The sequence below is a fragment of the Chaetodon trifascialis genome, chromosome 4 (genome assembly GCF_039877785.1).
Source record: "Chaetodon trifascialis isolate fChaTrf1 chromosome 4, fChaTrf1.hap1, whole genome shotgun sequence".
NCBI lineage: Eukaryota > Metazoa > Chordata > Actinopteri > Chaetodontiformes > Chaetodontidae > Chaetodon > Chaetodon trifascialis.
In genome coordinates, this window is record NC_092059.1 from 30,740,701 (window position 1) to 30,757,366 (window position 16,666).

Consider the following 16,666-nt stretch of genomic DNA (forward strand, 5'->3'; position numbering starts at 1 on the left):
CAAAGCCACTCACTTCATCGCTCTCCCCAAGCTTCCCTCTGCCTCTGAAACAGCTGAGCTCCTGGTCTCTCATGTCTTCCGTCTGCATGGTATCCCGGCTGACATCGTTTCAGACCGTGGGCCCCAGTTCTCTTCACAAGTTTGGAAAGCTTTCGCCAAGGCCCTGGGCGCCACGGTCAGCCTCACCTCCGGGTTCCATCCCGAATCCAATGGGCAAACAGAGAGGGCCAACCAGGACCTGGAGACGGCACTCAGGTGCATATGCACTGACAATCCGGCAGACTGGAGTCGGTTCCTCCCTTGGGTCGAGTACTCTCACAACTCCCTCACCTCGTCAGCCAGCGGACTCTCTCCTTTTGAAGCCTCCCTAGGCTATCAACCCCCCCTTTTTCCTGCACAGGAAGCAGAGATCTCGGTTCCTTCTGTGGCAGAGCATGTGAATAGAATCAGGGGATTTTGGCAGGCTGCTACCAGGGTGCTTGAGCATAACCAGGAGGTGAAACAATGGGCTGCGGACCGGCATAGGTCCCCTGCACCAGAATATAAAACAGGTCAGTCCGTCTGGTTATCTACCAAAAATATCCCTCTGAAGACTGAGTCTCGCAAGCTCTCCCCCAGGTACATCGGACCCTTTCCCATCACCAGAATCATCAACCCTCAGGCGGTCACGCTTAAACTCCCGGACTCCATGAAAATTCATCCCACCTTCCACGTCTCTCAAATCAAACCTGTCTCCTCCAGTCTTTTCCCAGTCGCCAGATTATTCTCTCTCATCCTCCCATGACTGTGTTTGGTCAATCGGTTTGTAAGTACTACGTCTCTTGTTTCCTTCTCTTTTCAGAGAAAGTGTTTTTTGTTGTCTATGTTCCAGCCGCTTATAGTGTGCTGTGTTTTTCTTTTCAGTGTTTCCTGCCGCTTCCACGCGTGCCTCATTTGCCATACTCGCTTTGTCGGAGCTCCCTGTGTTTCATCCACTCTGTTTTCGAGTGCGCCTTTTGTTTGTTTTCCCTCTGCTCGTTGAGCGTGTTTTCAGTTCTCGTTTTGTTAATAAATTTGTTTGTTTATTCACACAAGTCCTGTCTCTGGGTCTGCATCTCTGGGTTCAGCTATTTGGTGGCTTGTCAGCCTAACACACAGGGTTGAAAATAGTTAAAAAGTATGTATAAATATGTATGATATGTGTGTGTATATATATATATATATAAATGAAGAGTATGTTGTAAAAAATATGTACAATTCCTCAAAGAATGTTAAAATAAACAGCAGAATAATTATGGTATATACAGTGTGTAAATAAACAGTATGTAAAATAGAGTATACAATGAACAGTAGCAATTGGGATATGCGGTAAGTGACCTAAGGTGACAACAGCGGTGCAAAGTGGTGCTCCTTTAGAATTCAGCAGTCTGATGGCCTGAGGGAAAAAGCTGTTTCAGAACTTGGTAGTCCTGCACCGAATGCTGCAGAACCTCTTTCCAGAGGTCAGCAGGGACAATCAGCCAAGATATCAGGAAAAGAATTGTGAAGCTCCACAAGTCTGGTTCATCCTTAGGTGCAATATCCAGATACTTGAAGGTGCCACGTTCATCTGTTCTAACAATTATCTGCAAGTATAGATGACATAGGAATGTCCAGTCATCATACCACTCAGGAAGGAGACGGGTTCTGTGTCTTAGATATGAATGTATTTTGATCCAAAATGTGCGAATCAACCCCAGAACCAAAGCTAAAGACCTTGTGATGATGGCTGAAGCTGGTAAGAGTGTGTCCACTGTTATCCACTATCAACAGCAGCAGGTACCAGTCGACCAGCGTGCCTGTCAGCAGCAGGTACCAAAGGCATTCCAACTGTGAAGTATTGGGGTGGCAGCATCATGTTGTAGGGCTGTTTTGCTGCAGGAGGAACTGGTGCGCTTCATAAAATAGATGGCATCATGAAGAAATAACATTATTTGGAAATATTGAAGCATCATCTCAAGTCATCAGCCGGGAAGTTGAAGCTTGGGGTGCAAATAGGTCTTCCAAATGGTCAATGACCCTAAGCATACTGCCAAAGTAGTCACAAAGTGGCTTAAGGACAACAAAGTCAATGTTTTGGAGTGGCCATTACAAAGCCCTGATCTCAATCCCATAGAAAATTTGTGGGCAGAATTGAAAAGACGTGTGCGAGCAAGGTAGCCTACAAACCTGACTCAGCTACACCAGTTCTGTCAGGAGGAATGGGCCAGGATTCCAGCAAACAATTGTGAGAAGTTAGTGGAAGGATACCCATCTTCACAATTTTACCGCGAGAAGTGGAAGATAGCGCCTGTGAATGTTCCTGTGAATTGTTGGTTTCTTTGTAGACAAAAGAGCTTGGTCTATACCAGCTCTATATGGAAAGCGTCCTGAGACAACTTCTGTTGTGATTTGGTGCTATACAAATAAAATTGAATTGAATTGAATTGAACTGTCTGTCACTCATTTGAGGCAACTGTATGCCAGCTCTCTGGACCTACTCCCACTATTGTTGCCACTCTGTACCCTCCACCGAAGCCCAACAACGATTTTATTACTGACTTTGCAGCCTTCCTTATGCATCTTTCCACACTCTCTCCAAACATAATACTTCTGGGGGATTTTAACATTCATATGGACAATGCCGGGCTGCACGGTGGCACAGCAGGTAGTGCGCGTGCCTCACAGCAAGAAGGTCGCAGGTTCGATTCCCGGGTCAGGCCTTTCTGTGTGAAGTTTGCACGTTCTTTACGTGCATGCGTGGGTTCTCTCCGGGTAGACCAAAAACATGCTCATTAGGTTGATTGGTGACTCTAAAATGCCCCTAGGTGTGAGTGTGAGTGTGAATGGTGTGTGTTTGTGCCCTGCGATCAGCTGGCGACCGGCCCAGGGTGTACTCCGCCTCCCGCCCGCTGACAGCTGAGATAGGCTCCGGCCCCCCCGCGACCCCGAAAGGGATAAGCGGCATAGAAAATGGATGGATGGATGGACAATGCCAATCACAACAGACTTTACATCCTGCTTGGACAGCTTTGGACTGCAGCAATATATCAATTTTCCTACTTCCTAAAGGACATATCCTGGACTTAGTCTGCTGCTCAGGTGTTGACTGCAAAGCAGATTCCCTCCCTGTCTCAGACCATATGTTTTTATCATTCAGTGTTAATCTTTCACTCTCCAAAGCTAACCCCCCACACAATATAACTTTTCGTAAAATTAAGGACATTGACTTGGACAATTTATCCTCTTGTATCAACAGCCTTCCCAGTGTTGACAGGTTTTCCACACCAGATGAACTACTCTCACACTATAACAACAGCCTTCATAACCTTCTAAACAATCTCGCTCCACTCAAAACCAGATCTGTCACATTCACTCATACTGCACCTTGGTTCACTCCCACTCTTAGACGGTTAAAAGCAAAAGGACGTCAACTTGAAAGACTCTACAGGAAAACTGGTCTCACTGTGCACAAAGACATGTATTCAAATCATATTCTCTACTACAAGGACTGCATTTCTACAGCTAAATCCATATACTTTTCTGGTTTAATCACTTCAAATGAGGGTAATTCTAAGGCCCTTTTCTCCCGACTTACAAATATTACAAAACCGCCAGATTCAGTCCCTCCCCACCTGTACTCCTCTGATTTCTGTAACACTTTGGTATCATTTTTTTCTTCGAAAATTTAACACACTCACCAACAGCTTATACCCACCTCTGTTTCAACTTCATCTGCCTCTGTTTCAATTGCCCCCACCCATACACTCTCAGTATTCACCTTGCCCTCAGTCAATGAAGTCTCCAAATTCATTCAAAAATCCAAATCTTCAACCTGCCAATTAGACCCGCTTCCCACTATTCTTGTTAAAGCCACGCTCCCCTCTCTGTCCCCTCTTATCACAGACTTTATACACTCTTCCCTTACCACTGGTGTTGTTCCTTCCGCCCTTAAAACAGCTGCTGTGACCCCAATACTCAAGAAACCTGGTTCAGATCCCAATAACCTCAATAATTTTCATCCAATTTCAAATCTTCCATTCATTTCCAAAATTCTTGAAAAAACAGTTGCTGCTCAACACCATACCCACTTGTCCTGCAATAATTTATATGAGCAATTCCAATCTGGTTTCCATCCCCTCCATAGCACTGAAACAGCACTCCTTAAAGTCACTAATGACCTCCTCCTTGCTGCTGACTCCGGTTCACTATCCATTCTCCTTCTGCTTGATCTGACTGCGGCCTTTCACAATTTCACATACCATCCTTCTGGACAGACTTTCCTCTCTTGGCATTACAAATACACCTCTAAACTGGTTTCATTCATATCTTTCAGGCCGCACTCAGTTCATTCAATTAAAATCATTCACCTCCCATCCAGTTCCTGTCACCTCAGGTGTCCCCCAGGGCTCTGTCCTGGGGCCCCTGCTGTTCATTATTTACCTTCTCCCCCTTGGTCACATTTTCCGCAAACATCATATTCACTTTCATTGCTACGCGGATGACACCCAGCTCTACCTTTCAACCAAACCCAACTCCACACTCCCACCTCTGTCCCTCACCAACTGCATCCTTGAAATAAAATCCTGGTTCACCTCAAACTTCCTTAAATTAAATTGCAGTAAAACAGAGCTTCTTTTAATAGGCACAAAATCTACATTAACAAACTCCATAATTTCTCTATTCCCATCGATAATTCCTCCATCTTTCCCTCCCCTCAGGTCAAGAGTCTGGGCGTCATCCTCAACAGCACCCTCTCCTTCGCCTCCCATGTCAATAACATTACTCGGTCTGCCTACTTCCATCTTCGCAACATCAACCGGCTCCGTCCTTCTCTCACTCGTCACTCCACTGCTGTTCTTGTTCACAGTCTGGTCACCTCCCGTTTAGATTATTGTAATTCTCTTCTTTTTGGCCTTCCACATAAAACCCTCCATAAATTACAACTGGTCCAAAACTCAGCCGCCCGTATCATCACACGCACCCCTTCAATCCATCACATCACACCTTACAACAGATCACATATCGCATCAACTACAAAGTACTGCTTCTTATCTTCAAAGCTGTCCACAGTCTCACATATCTTTATGACCTCCTCCATATTGCTACACCTGCCCGCACTCTCAGATCCTCTTCCTCCATCCATCTCACTGTCCCCCCCTGCCCGTCTAGTTACCATGGGGAGCAGAGCATTCAGCCACTCTGCTCCCCAGCTCTGGAACTCACTCCCACCTGACCTCCATAACACAGACTCACTACCACATTTCAAATCCAAACTCAAAACTCATCTGTTTAAACTAGCTTACTCCCTCTGATCACAGCTGCATTGCTGAATTTAAATTGTATTTTGCATTTTATCTTTATTGTTTCTTTTAATATTGTGTCTGTTTTTATGATTGATGGTGTAAGGTGACCTTGAGTGTCAAGAAAGGCGCCTATAAATAAAATGTATTATTATTATTATTATTATTATTATTATTATTATTATTCTCTCTCCCATTATTGTAAAATTTAGCAAATAGAAATAATTTTGGTAATCCTAAATGACCTAAAACAGGAGAGGTTTAGTCTGATTTAATTTCAGACCGTGAGAAAAAAAGGGTTATGTATCTTTTTTACAGTGTATGTAAACTTCTGGTTTCAACTGTATATACCTTTTTTACACATCACAAAACATTGTCTTGCAGTGCACTGAAATGTATTCTTCCTATTCCACCAATGGCTAGGACCATGACTGGTTCAGCATCAAAGGGTTCCGGCTTAACCTCCTATACTCTCTTGCTCTGCTGTAGACAACCCATGGCGCTGTGACTGTGCTCTCCACTGGCTGAGGAGCTGGATTGATGAGGAGGGCCAGCGGCTGCTCAGTTCTGCAGAACGTCGGCTAGTCTGTACCGAGCCACCACGCCTCTCCCACCTAAGCCTTGTGGAGATCCCTCACAATAGTCTGGTGTGTATCCCTCCTCTAGTGCAGCTAGAGCCTAAGAGGCTCGCTGTACGTCTGGGAGAGAGCCTCAGGGTGTCCTGCCATGCATCTGGTTACCCTCGGCCACAGGTAAGGATGTTATCACCTGAATATTGCTCACTCACTGTATTTTAGGATGTTGTTAGCCCTAATTCTTTTATTGGAAGCCCCAGAACAGTCCAGAGAAATCTTCAGTTCACAGTATTTATTGAGGTCACAGGTAAAGCATAGCAGCGCTGGTCTCAGAAGAATGAGTTCTCGCAGGATCTCTCCGTCAGAATGAGCACGGATTTCTGATAAAAGTTCACATTTATCTATTAGACAGCCCCGTAGCGACCAAATGTAATTGGCCAGTTACCAAGACGTGGATCGTTACATTTCCCCCTTTTGACTTGATTTTATTATGTCAATTAAAATGAGGGATTTTATGTATTCTCGTCTTACAATGCTGATTAAAGTAATGATTAATAAAGTAATGGTAAATCAATGTAATCTTCACAAGCTTGAGGTCTCCATACAGTGATATATCCAGACACTATCTGACAATTGACTTAAATGAAAAGTATTACTTAATTAGCACAACAAATGAAAATAGATATGAATTATAAATGATACGAAGAATAACGAAGAAAAAAAATGAAGAAGCTATAGCAAAATAATAAAAAGAGTGAATTTGACGATAGTGAGAAATTAATGTAAGAAAAATGAGCATGCAAATGTAGTATTAATTTCTCGGATCAGTGACTTGAGGTTGTGATAGTCTACGATATCAATTCTTTATTCAAAAGCAGCATGGAAGATGCCTACGTCTGTGCCAGCGGTGCTCTGACAAAGGGCTATCCCAAACTGCCAAGAGAGGGTCCCAGACTGTCTGTTCCGATCTGTGCTACGATTTAATGTGGAGAACCAGTCAACCCGCTGTGGACAGCTGGTGTTGGACAGACACGATTTGGGGCCTGGGCCTTCTAGTGTCGGTAACAGCAGAGGAGTGGCGCCTTTTAGTGGCTATGTAACCCAGGTAGATGGGTGAGGCTGGCTGGAGGGCTTTGGTCCAAGAAGATTGATAGTCGTATGGCAAAACGTTGCGACTAGTAATAAAGTAGAAAAGAAACTCTTCTGATTGCTGATCGAAATGATCTACAAAAATATTCTTAGTTGGTTACCTTAATGATCAAAGAAGAAAAGAATTTGGTTTAAACTCTTGAAAGTTATACAGCTAAACGTGATAAAAATTGAAGTTAGGAAAATTAAAATTACAAAAAATGAAAGGAAACACAGTCCAATGTAAAGCTATTATGTGTAAGGAAATGTTCATTGCGTCCAGCAGCCTATATGTGAGCAACTATGTGTAAGCTGTTCTTCATTGCATTATTCAGCAGCAAAAATTCTTCATTGCACAGGCATGTGGAAATAATAAAACAATGGACAGAAATGTGGAAATAATAAAACAATTGAGATAATACAACAATTCAAACAATAAAGCAATTCAAATAATACAACAGTTCAAATGCATTACTTTCATATCAAGAGTATTAATCATAATACTGGAATGGATTTTTTTTTCAGGAGATTTTGACTTCATCACTCAATTGATCACAATTCTTCAACAATTATCAAAATTAAGAAAACTAAAAGTATCAAGCCTCTATGTGTATGCAATAACTATCTGTAGAAATGTGTTAAACATTAGCCAGTAGCATGTGTATACAGGGGATCAGGAGTAAAAACATCGGTCTTCTTCATCTTCCATATCGGGTTCCACGTCAGTCTCTTCCTCTACGGGCTCAGGGAGCCCGTAGAGGGCCCATCCTCCCCAGTAAAGCAGAGTGACTCCACGGGGCGAAGGCAGGAAGTGGAAGGTGCCGATGACTTGATGGGCTTGGCTCCCTGGTCAGTGCCAGCAGGACTCGGCCGGAGCTGGTGCCGGAGTTCCGGTGGTAATCGAGCCGGTCCATGGCAGGGTGGTGTTGTTCGTGGGTGGTTGACTTATTTCATTCAATCTTCCCGCATATTTATATTATATATATTATATCATTATAGTAATATAATAATTATATAATAATTATTTTATATACACACACACACACACACACACACACACACACACACATATTTATTTATATATTTTATCTTAATGATTCATTTATTTGACGATCCACCTTCTGAAAACTATACTAACACAGAGTTGACAGAAACATGTCGAAAAATCTTTAATGAAATTGTGGCAAATAATCAGAATCAGAATTACTTTATTTATCCCCGAGGGGAAATTGTTTTTAGCAGTGCTCCATGCAAAAAAGAATTATAGATTAGAATAAAAATTAGAAAGAAGGACGAGAAGGAATATATATATAAAGGCAATATAAAAGAAACAGAATATTAATACTAAGAATATATGTAAATAAGAAATATACAAATATACAGAAATATCCACTCAATGAATGTACAACAATATAAAATGTACCGCAATGCAATTGGATGTGCAAAATTGAGATGTAAAATATATATTAGAATTACTATGTACTATGTACTGAATGTTGAATGTGCAAAAACTGAAATAAATGTGCAAAAACTGAAATTTAAGATATACAACAGAACAGACAGTGACAGTGAAGTCCCAGGGCCATTCAGAAGGAGGAGTTGTACAGGTTGATGGCCACAGGCAGGAATGATTTCCTGTATCGTTCAGTCCTGAGTTTTGGTGGTATGAGTCTCCCACTGAACGTACTCCTGTGACTGACCAGCACATCATGAAGTGGCTGTGAGACGTTGTCCATTATAGTCCTTAGCTTCTCCAGCATCCTCCTCTCTGACACCACCGTCAGAGAGTCACACTCCATCCCCACAATGTCACTGGCCTTGCGGATCAGTTTGTTGAGTCTGTTGGCATCTGCCATCCTCAGCCTGCTGCCCCAGCACGCAACAGCATAGAGAATTGCACTTGCCACCACAGACTCATAAAAAATCCTGAGCATAGTCCGGCAGATGTTGAAGGACCTCAGTCGCCTCAGGAAATAGAGATGACTCTTGCCCTTTCTGTAGAGAGCGTCAGTGTTCTTAGCCCAGTCCAGTTTATTGTCCATGTGTACCCCCAGGTACTTATAATCCTCCACAATGTCCACACCGACCCCCTGGATGGAAACAGGAGTCACCGGTGTCTTGGTTCTCCTAAGGTCCACTACCAGTTCCTTAGTCTTTGCCACGTTTAGTTGCAGATGGTTCTGCTCACACCATGTGACAAAGTTGTCCACAGCAGCCCTGTACTCATCCTCATCGCCCTTGCTGATACATCCAACTATCGCAGAGTCATCAGAAGACTTCTGAAGATGGCAGGTCTCTGTGCAATAGCTGAAGTCCGTGGTGTAGAGTGTGAAGAGGAAGGGAGAGAGAACAGTCCCCTGCGGGGCCCCAGTGTTGCTGACCACTCTGTCTGACACACAGTGTTGCAGGCGCACATACTGTGGTCTGCCAGTGAGGTAGTCCACAATCCAGGACACTAGGGGGGCATCCACCTGCATCACTGTCAGCTTGTCACCCAGTAGAGCTGGACGAATGGTGTTGAATGCACTGGAGAAGTCAAAAAACATAATCCTCACAGTGCTTGCCGGCTTGTCCAGGTGGGCGTAGACACGGTTGAGCAGGTAGATGATGGCATCCTCAACTCCAAGTTGGGGCTGGTAGGCGAACTGTGGGAGGTCAGTGCCACAGGTCTGTAATCCTTTGAGTCCCTGGGCCGTGATGTCTTTGGCACAGGAACGAGGCACAACGTTTTCCACAGCATGGGGACCCTCTGGAGACTTAAGCTCATGCTGAAGACGTGTTGAACAACTCCACACAGCTGGGGGGCACAGGCTTTGAGCACCCTGGGGCTGACACCATCAGGACCTGGAGCTTTGTTCGTGTGGAGTCTCATCAGCTGTCTTCTCACCTGGTTTGCAGTGAAGCACACTGTGGAGGTGACAGGTAGGGGAGGTGTGGTGTGGTGTAATCCTCTGGTCTGTGAGTGAGGATAGTCTGGCAGTCTGCGGAGGTGTGAAGAGGGCTCACACAGGAAGACGGGGGGTGTGAGAAGGAGGAGGGGGAGAAGGAGAAGGAGGGGAGGAGAGGGGAGTGGGTGATGATGGTCGTCCAGTACAGACAGCAGAGAAGCCAGAGGCAGCATGAGCCAGGCCTGAAGCATCGAATCTGTTAAAAAACAAATTCAGTTCATTTGCCTTGTCAATGCTGCCTTCAACTCCTCCTCTGCTGCCCATCCTGAAGCCACTCCAAACCTCTCTCAAGTTGTTTTGCTGGAGTTTCCACTCCAGCTTCCTCCTGTATTTCTCCTTAGCCTCCCTGATTCTCACTTTTAGTTCCTTCTGTATCGTTCTCACCTCCTCCCTGTTACCCGCCCTGAAGGCCCTCTTCTTCTGATTGAGGATGTCTTTGATGTCCTTTGTCACCCACGGCTTGTTGTTTGGATAACAATGGACAGTCTTGGATGGGACAGTGGAGTCCACACAGAAGGTGATGTAGTCCGTGATGCACTCAGTGAGCCTGTCAATGTCCTCCCCATGCGGCTCACAGAGTGCCTGCCAGTCTGTCACCTCAAAACAGCCCTGCAGTGTCTGTCTCCTCTGACCATCTCCTCACTGTCCTTGTGATCGCAGGCTGACTCTTCACCAGGGGCACATAACAGGGAGTGAGGTAAACAAGGTTGTGATCTGACCTGCCCAGAGGGGGGAGGGGGGAGCAGCTGTATGCATCCTTGACGTTAGCATACAACAAGTCCAGGGTTCTCTCCTCTCTTGTGGGACAGCTCACATACTGCGTGAAATTGGGCAGTGTTCTTTCCATGGTGACGTGGTTGAAGGCACCTGAGATAGCGATGAATGCACTCGGGTGTTGGGTTTGCAGACGGGCCACGGCGGAGTGAATGACGTCACATGCCACTATCGGGTTGGCAGAGGGGGGGATGTAAACAGCAACGATGATGGCATGTGAAAACTCCCTGGGCAAATAATATGGCCTGAGTCCAACAGCCAGCAGTTCAATATCCGGGCAACAAATACGTTCCTTGATGGTAATGTGACCAGGATTACACCAACGGTTGTTGACTAGAACGGCAAGCCTCCCTCCTTTACGCTTACCACTCTGCGCACAGTCCCGGTCAGCCCGAACAGTCTGAAAGCCACTGATGGAGACGTTGTTGTCGGGTATGTCCTGATGCAGCCATGTTTCCGAAAAACCCACAGACTGCACTACCAGTACTCCTTTTGACTCCTGGCGAGTGCTGTTAGCTCATCCGCCTTGTTCGCCAGCGGCCGCACGTTGCCCAAGATGAGAGAGGGGAGACACGGCTTATAACTCCTCTTCTCCGTAAGCCTCTGTTGTCTCGACCCCGCTCTTTTCCTCCGCTGTTTCTGTCCTCCCCTGCATCCTCTGTGTGTTTTTCTCCAGATTTCAGCGGGAATCTCTGTTGTTCTGGCCGACAAGCCGGCCGGCCTCAGCGCGATCAGCTGATCTCTGGCGTAAACAATGCGCTGCACATCGGTGCTGTGTCCCAGTGAGAGTAGTAATTTCAACGTGAAAAAACAAACCAGAACTCTCTCAGCCAGCATGTTTGGAGAGGGCACAGCTTCAAAATGACGGTCCTTAAGTTAAAGATATTAATAGTAAAGAAAACAGCAAAAGAATTGTAAAACTAAGAAAAGAAAACAGGAGCGACTGCTACAGGCTGCACGAGTGGTTGGCGCATGCGCACTAAATTAAATAATAATAAATAATACAACACATCAACAAGGAACAGCAAACAACCAAATAAAACCAGTGACTACTTGGGACTGGGCCACACAGCTGGTCCCTGGTGCCTGGAAAAAGAAAGGAAATCTGCAGAGGGGTTCCCAAGTAGAGTCTCTGGGTTGGGCCGTGCCGCTGGTCCATGGTGCATGAAAAGCAAGCTTCCTCTTCCGTGGTGTCATCCTCCTCATCGGACATCATGTCAGCAGTGACCCCCTGCCAAAAATCAATTTCCTGCTGGGAGGCTAGGACACTCCTTGCGTCCAGCAGCTGTAAATACAGGTATTAATATAATATTAGTACTGCTAAGAAACAATAACACATGATAACATGATAACATGTGACCATGTTTGTCAAAAGCAATGCAGCTAATAAATAAAATTCAGCCCAGGTTTACACTGTTCCAAATGTTTCCCTCAGCAGTGTGTCAATGAATGTTGTAGGATGCTGGTCCTCGATGTTTTCAGGGAGTACTATGATACAAATATTGCCATTTGGCCCATCTTCTTGCTCTCTTTCGCTTTTTTCTTATCCATGTTGTAGATGAAATTCAGCGTTTGCACTGATAGATGAGTAATATTAGACGGACTTTAAAAGGAGTTTGATCGAATGTGAACAGAGTAATCCCGCTTTGCAACCTACTCCTCCATGCGTTCATCTAACACATTTGAAGCATCATCACAAACTCGATTGTATGCTCAACCATCCAAACCCACCTACATGAACAGCCTAGGGGCTGCATGTGGTGGTCCCTCCGTACACGGCCTAACTTGCTTTTGAGCAACACGAACAGTATGATTGGAAAGACCGTACTGACCAGTCACGTCATCACAACCTGCCTTATATCTCGGCTCGCAACCTTGATCATGGTAACATTCACACTTGCTCAGACACCCGTCGACGTCATTATCAGATCCCACTGGTTACAGCAACTACTAAGGACTAAGGACGCACCGTTACCACCTACACTCCGTTCTCCTTACAGGACGCTGCATTGATTAAATCTCAATTGCCAGACATAAATAAAGGGGGTGCTCAGTGGATCGAGGCGTTCTTAGAAGCTGGAGTTGTCCCAGCTCTAGGTGATTTCAGACATGTGTTCACCTCATGCACGTCACTAGGTATGTTGAAAGAAGTCGAGCAACTCAGCACAACAGGCAAAGACCAAGTCATCTGTCATCTGAGAGAATTATGTCAAATTCCACCCAATACAGATGAGAGAGGCACAGCATATTTACTCTGAGTAAGAGAACTATGGCATGGTAGAACTGGAGAGGACCCAGCTGCTAATGATACTATAGAGATGCTTTTCAGAGGAGCAGCAGAAGCCTCATTGCCTCCCTCTGTGCAGACAATGCTAAAACAAGTGGTTGGTCTACCAAGCTTGACATACACAGTATGGTCATGTTATCCAGTTTTTACCATTTTTATGGCAAGCCAGTAGAAGTTTGGAGTTTGCAGGGAACAGACATCTTGCATCCAGTATCGTTTCTCCCTGTTGAACGAATTGTTGGAAGATGTGGGGTCAACACATCCACTGTGCAGTTAAGCCACACTAGAGAAAAGGTAACTGTAGTCACGCCACTGGCTGGCTGAAATTCATGACACTGTGTTTGAGGTCTTCTGTGCCAGGCCCGGGAAACAAACTATACACTTTTTTTTTTAATGTATTTTTACTTTGAAAGGATGCAGAGTTGACACTAATCTAAAGACTGCACAGCATGATTGAAATTAATTTTTTTTTACAAAGCTATCCCTTTAATCAGGGAGTCAGTCAGTCAGTTTTTTTTTTTGTTTCTATAAAAGAAATTTAAAAAGAAAAAACAATTTGTTCACTTGACAATTTTTGTTGTGTAGAAAGAAAAACATGCTGTGATTTTGCTAGGTATTTTGATTTTCTATTTTTGTACCTGCATATTTTATACATGTACACTTCTTTAAACTGTTTGCATTTGCATTTACATTTGCATTTTAACACCTCACAGTCACAGGGGCTGAGCGTGAACTTCCACAGCAATATACAGTGACGAGGAATCATTTGGAGACGTCAAACCCTGGCCAAACAGTGAGGCATACATGTCTTTTTTTAAGCAGCACCTAAATAACATTTCAGACAGCCAAATCCATACAAAAACCAGAAAAACCTAATTTTCCTTAGTTTGTGCCCCAAGTTCATTACTTAGACACTGACCGACAAAAAAAAAAAAGGTCACTCTAATATTTCGTTGGACCACCTCTAGCTTTGATCATGGCACGCATTTACTGTGGCATTGTTTTGATACGTTTCTGCAATGTCACAAGATTTATTTCCATCCAGTATTGCATTAATTTTTCACCAAGATCTTATATTGATAAGAGGGAGAGTCAGACCACTGTGCAAGGCCTTCTCCAGCACACTCCAAAGATTCTTAATGGGGGACTCTGTGGTGGCCAATCCACGTGTGAAAATGATGTCTCATGCTCCCTGAACCACTCTTTCACAATTTGAGCCTGTTGAATCCTGGCATTGTCATCTTGGAATATGCCTGTGCCATCAGGGAAGAAAAAATCCATTGATGGAATAACCTGGTCATTTAGTATATTCAGGTAGTCAGCTGACCTCATTCTTTGGGCACATAATGTTGTTGAACCTAGAGCTGACCAACTGCAGCAACCCCAGATCATAGCACTGCCCACACAGGCTTGTACAGTAGATACTAGGCATGATGAGTGCATCACTTCATCTGTTAAATCCAGGTGGCGACTTTTTTTGGCCAGGCAGTGTATAGCTAATGTTACATGGCTTTGTTAGGCAGCCCTGCTGTTCAAGTTGCACACTCATCGAACATTAACATGCTCCAAAGTGGAACAAACAGTGTACTGTAACACAAATGTAACAAATTGTAAGGCCACTGCAATAATGATGCTGAACATTATGAGCAGTATGAAATGGATCAGACATGTAAGGAGAAGGTTTCTTTCTCTTTGTCTTATGTTAAGTTCAACAGAAGTTGGCATCCATAAATCAGAATCAGAATCAGAAAAGCCTTTATTGCCAAGTACGGTTTTACACATACGAGGAATTTGCTTTGGTGAAGTTGGTGCATGACACATCTAGTAAAAAATAAACCGTTTAAGAAGTAAAAAAAATATAGCAATATAAATATATATACACAAGTCTTTTTTTTTCTGAAACAGTCACACAGTCTGTTTTTTCAGAAAGTCCAAGCTGAGCGTTAATGTAACGCGAGACTTATGGCAATGTCAGTGTGACAGATGAGGCAGAGGTGAAGTGTGAAGAGTGTCAGGGAGGGGTTCCGGGCCTTGTTAACAAGGTTGACAGCAGACGGGAAAAAACTGTTCTTGTGGCATGAGGTTTTGGTCCTGATGGACTGTAGCCTCTTGCCAGAGGGGAGTGTCTCAAAGAGTTTATGGCTGGGGTGGGAGGGATCAGCCACAATCTTTCCTGCACACCTCAGGGTCCTGGAGGCATACAGGTCCTGGAGAGATGGGAGATTGCAGCCGATCACCTTCTCTGCAGACCGAATGACATGCTGTAGTCTGCCCTTGTCCTTGGCAGTGGCAGCAGTGTACCAGATGGTGATGGAGGAGGTGAGGATGGACTCAATGATGGCTGTGTAGAAGTGCACCATCATTGTGTTTGGCAGATTTAATTTCTTCAGCTGCCGTAGGAAGTACATCCTCTGCTGTGCTTTCTTGATGAGAGAGCTGATGTTCGGCTCCCACTTGAGGTCCTGGGAGATGATAGTTCCCAGGAAGTGGAAAGACTCCACAGTGTCAATAGTGGAGCCACAGAGGGTGATGGGGGCAGGTGAGACCGTTTTTCCTGTAGTCCACAACCATCTCCACTGTCTTTAGAGCGTTGAGCTCTAGGTTGTTCTGTTTACACCAGGTCACCAGATGGTCAACCTCCTACCCGTAGACGGACTCGTCGCCATCAGAGATGAGGGTGGTGTCGTCCGCAAATTTCAGGAGCTTGACGGACTGGTGACTGGAGGTGCAGCTGTTCGTGTACAGGGAGAAGAGCAGAGGAGAAAGAACACAGCCCTGGGGGGATCTGGTGCTGATGGTCTTTTGAGTGGGCATTGGTGGAAGTGACTGAAGCTGGAGCTGTTGGGAGGTGTCGTGGGGGATGGTTGCTGGACTGTCCCTTTGTCTTTCAAAGTACAGTAATTGTAATAATAACACCAATAATAATAAAGTAATAATAGTAGAAATTTGACTAATTTTAGAATAGTATATGAAACCAACTTCACCAAAGCAAATTCTTCGTATGTGTAAATCCGTACTTGGCAATAAAGGCTTTTCTAATTTCTGATTTCTGAAAAAAAGTATGATTTAAGTTTATTGATCCCACACAGATGTTACAGACAGCAATAATAGCAAAAATAAAAAGGAGATGTAGAAAACATAGACAATAAAAATCGATAAAAAAATTAAAAAATCAACTATATATGTACATTATTTACAAAAATAACATGAAAATAATATTGCCTTGAATATTTGAATTGCACATGGAAGATATCAATTGTAAAATATATTGTTTTCTACTACTGCACAATCGAAAATATGTATCACAATAGAAGAAGAATATGGAAGCACAGTTCAAGAATATATAATATTGCAGAAGATATTTGAAGTAATGTACAGTGCTTAACAAATTAATTAGACCTCCAAGTAAGGTTTATGGCACAGTTGCCCTAAATTAACAGTGGTTAATGATAATTTATTGATATTGATAATCAATATATTGATTGATATTTTTAATGCTTATATATATATATATAAAGACTATAATTGTTATCCATGAATTTTCAAATTTACTGATTTACAAAAAAAACTGAAAAAATAGTAAAGCACATTTCTTGATTAATATGTCAAATTATAGTTATTGCATTCCTGAACAGAAAAATTAGTTTTAGTGGT

General features: G+C 43.8%; 1 protein-coding gene across 2 annotated transcripts in view; it reads left to right on the plus strand.

The window, feature by feature from the left end:
* The window catches only part of LOC139330261 (leucine-rich repeat-containing protein 24-like), a 72,140-nt gene that overhangs the window by 34,248 nt on the left and 21,226 nt on the right, over positions 1 to 16,666 (plus strand). For both annotated transcript variants that reach the window (XM_070961083.1, XM_070961084.1), the window contains one exon: positions 5,790 to 6,052. In XM_070961083.1, coding sequence (XP_070817184.1) covers positions 5,790 to 6,052 — 263 coding nt within the window. The remainder of the gene's footprint in view (positions 1 to 5,789; positions 6,053 to 16,666) is intronic.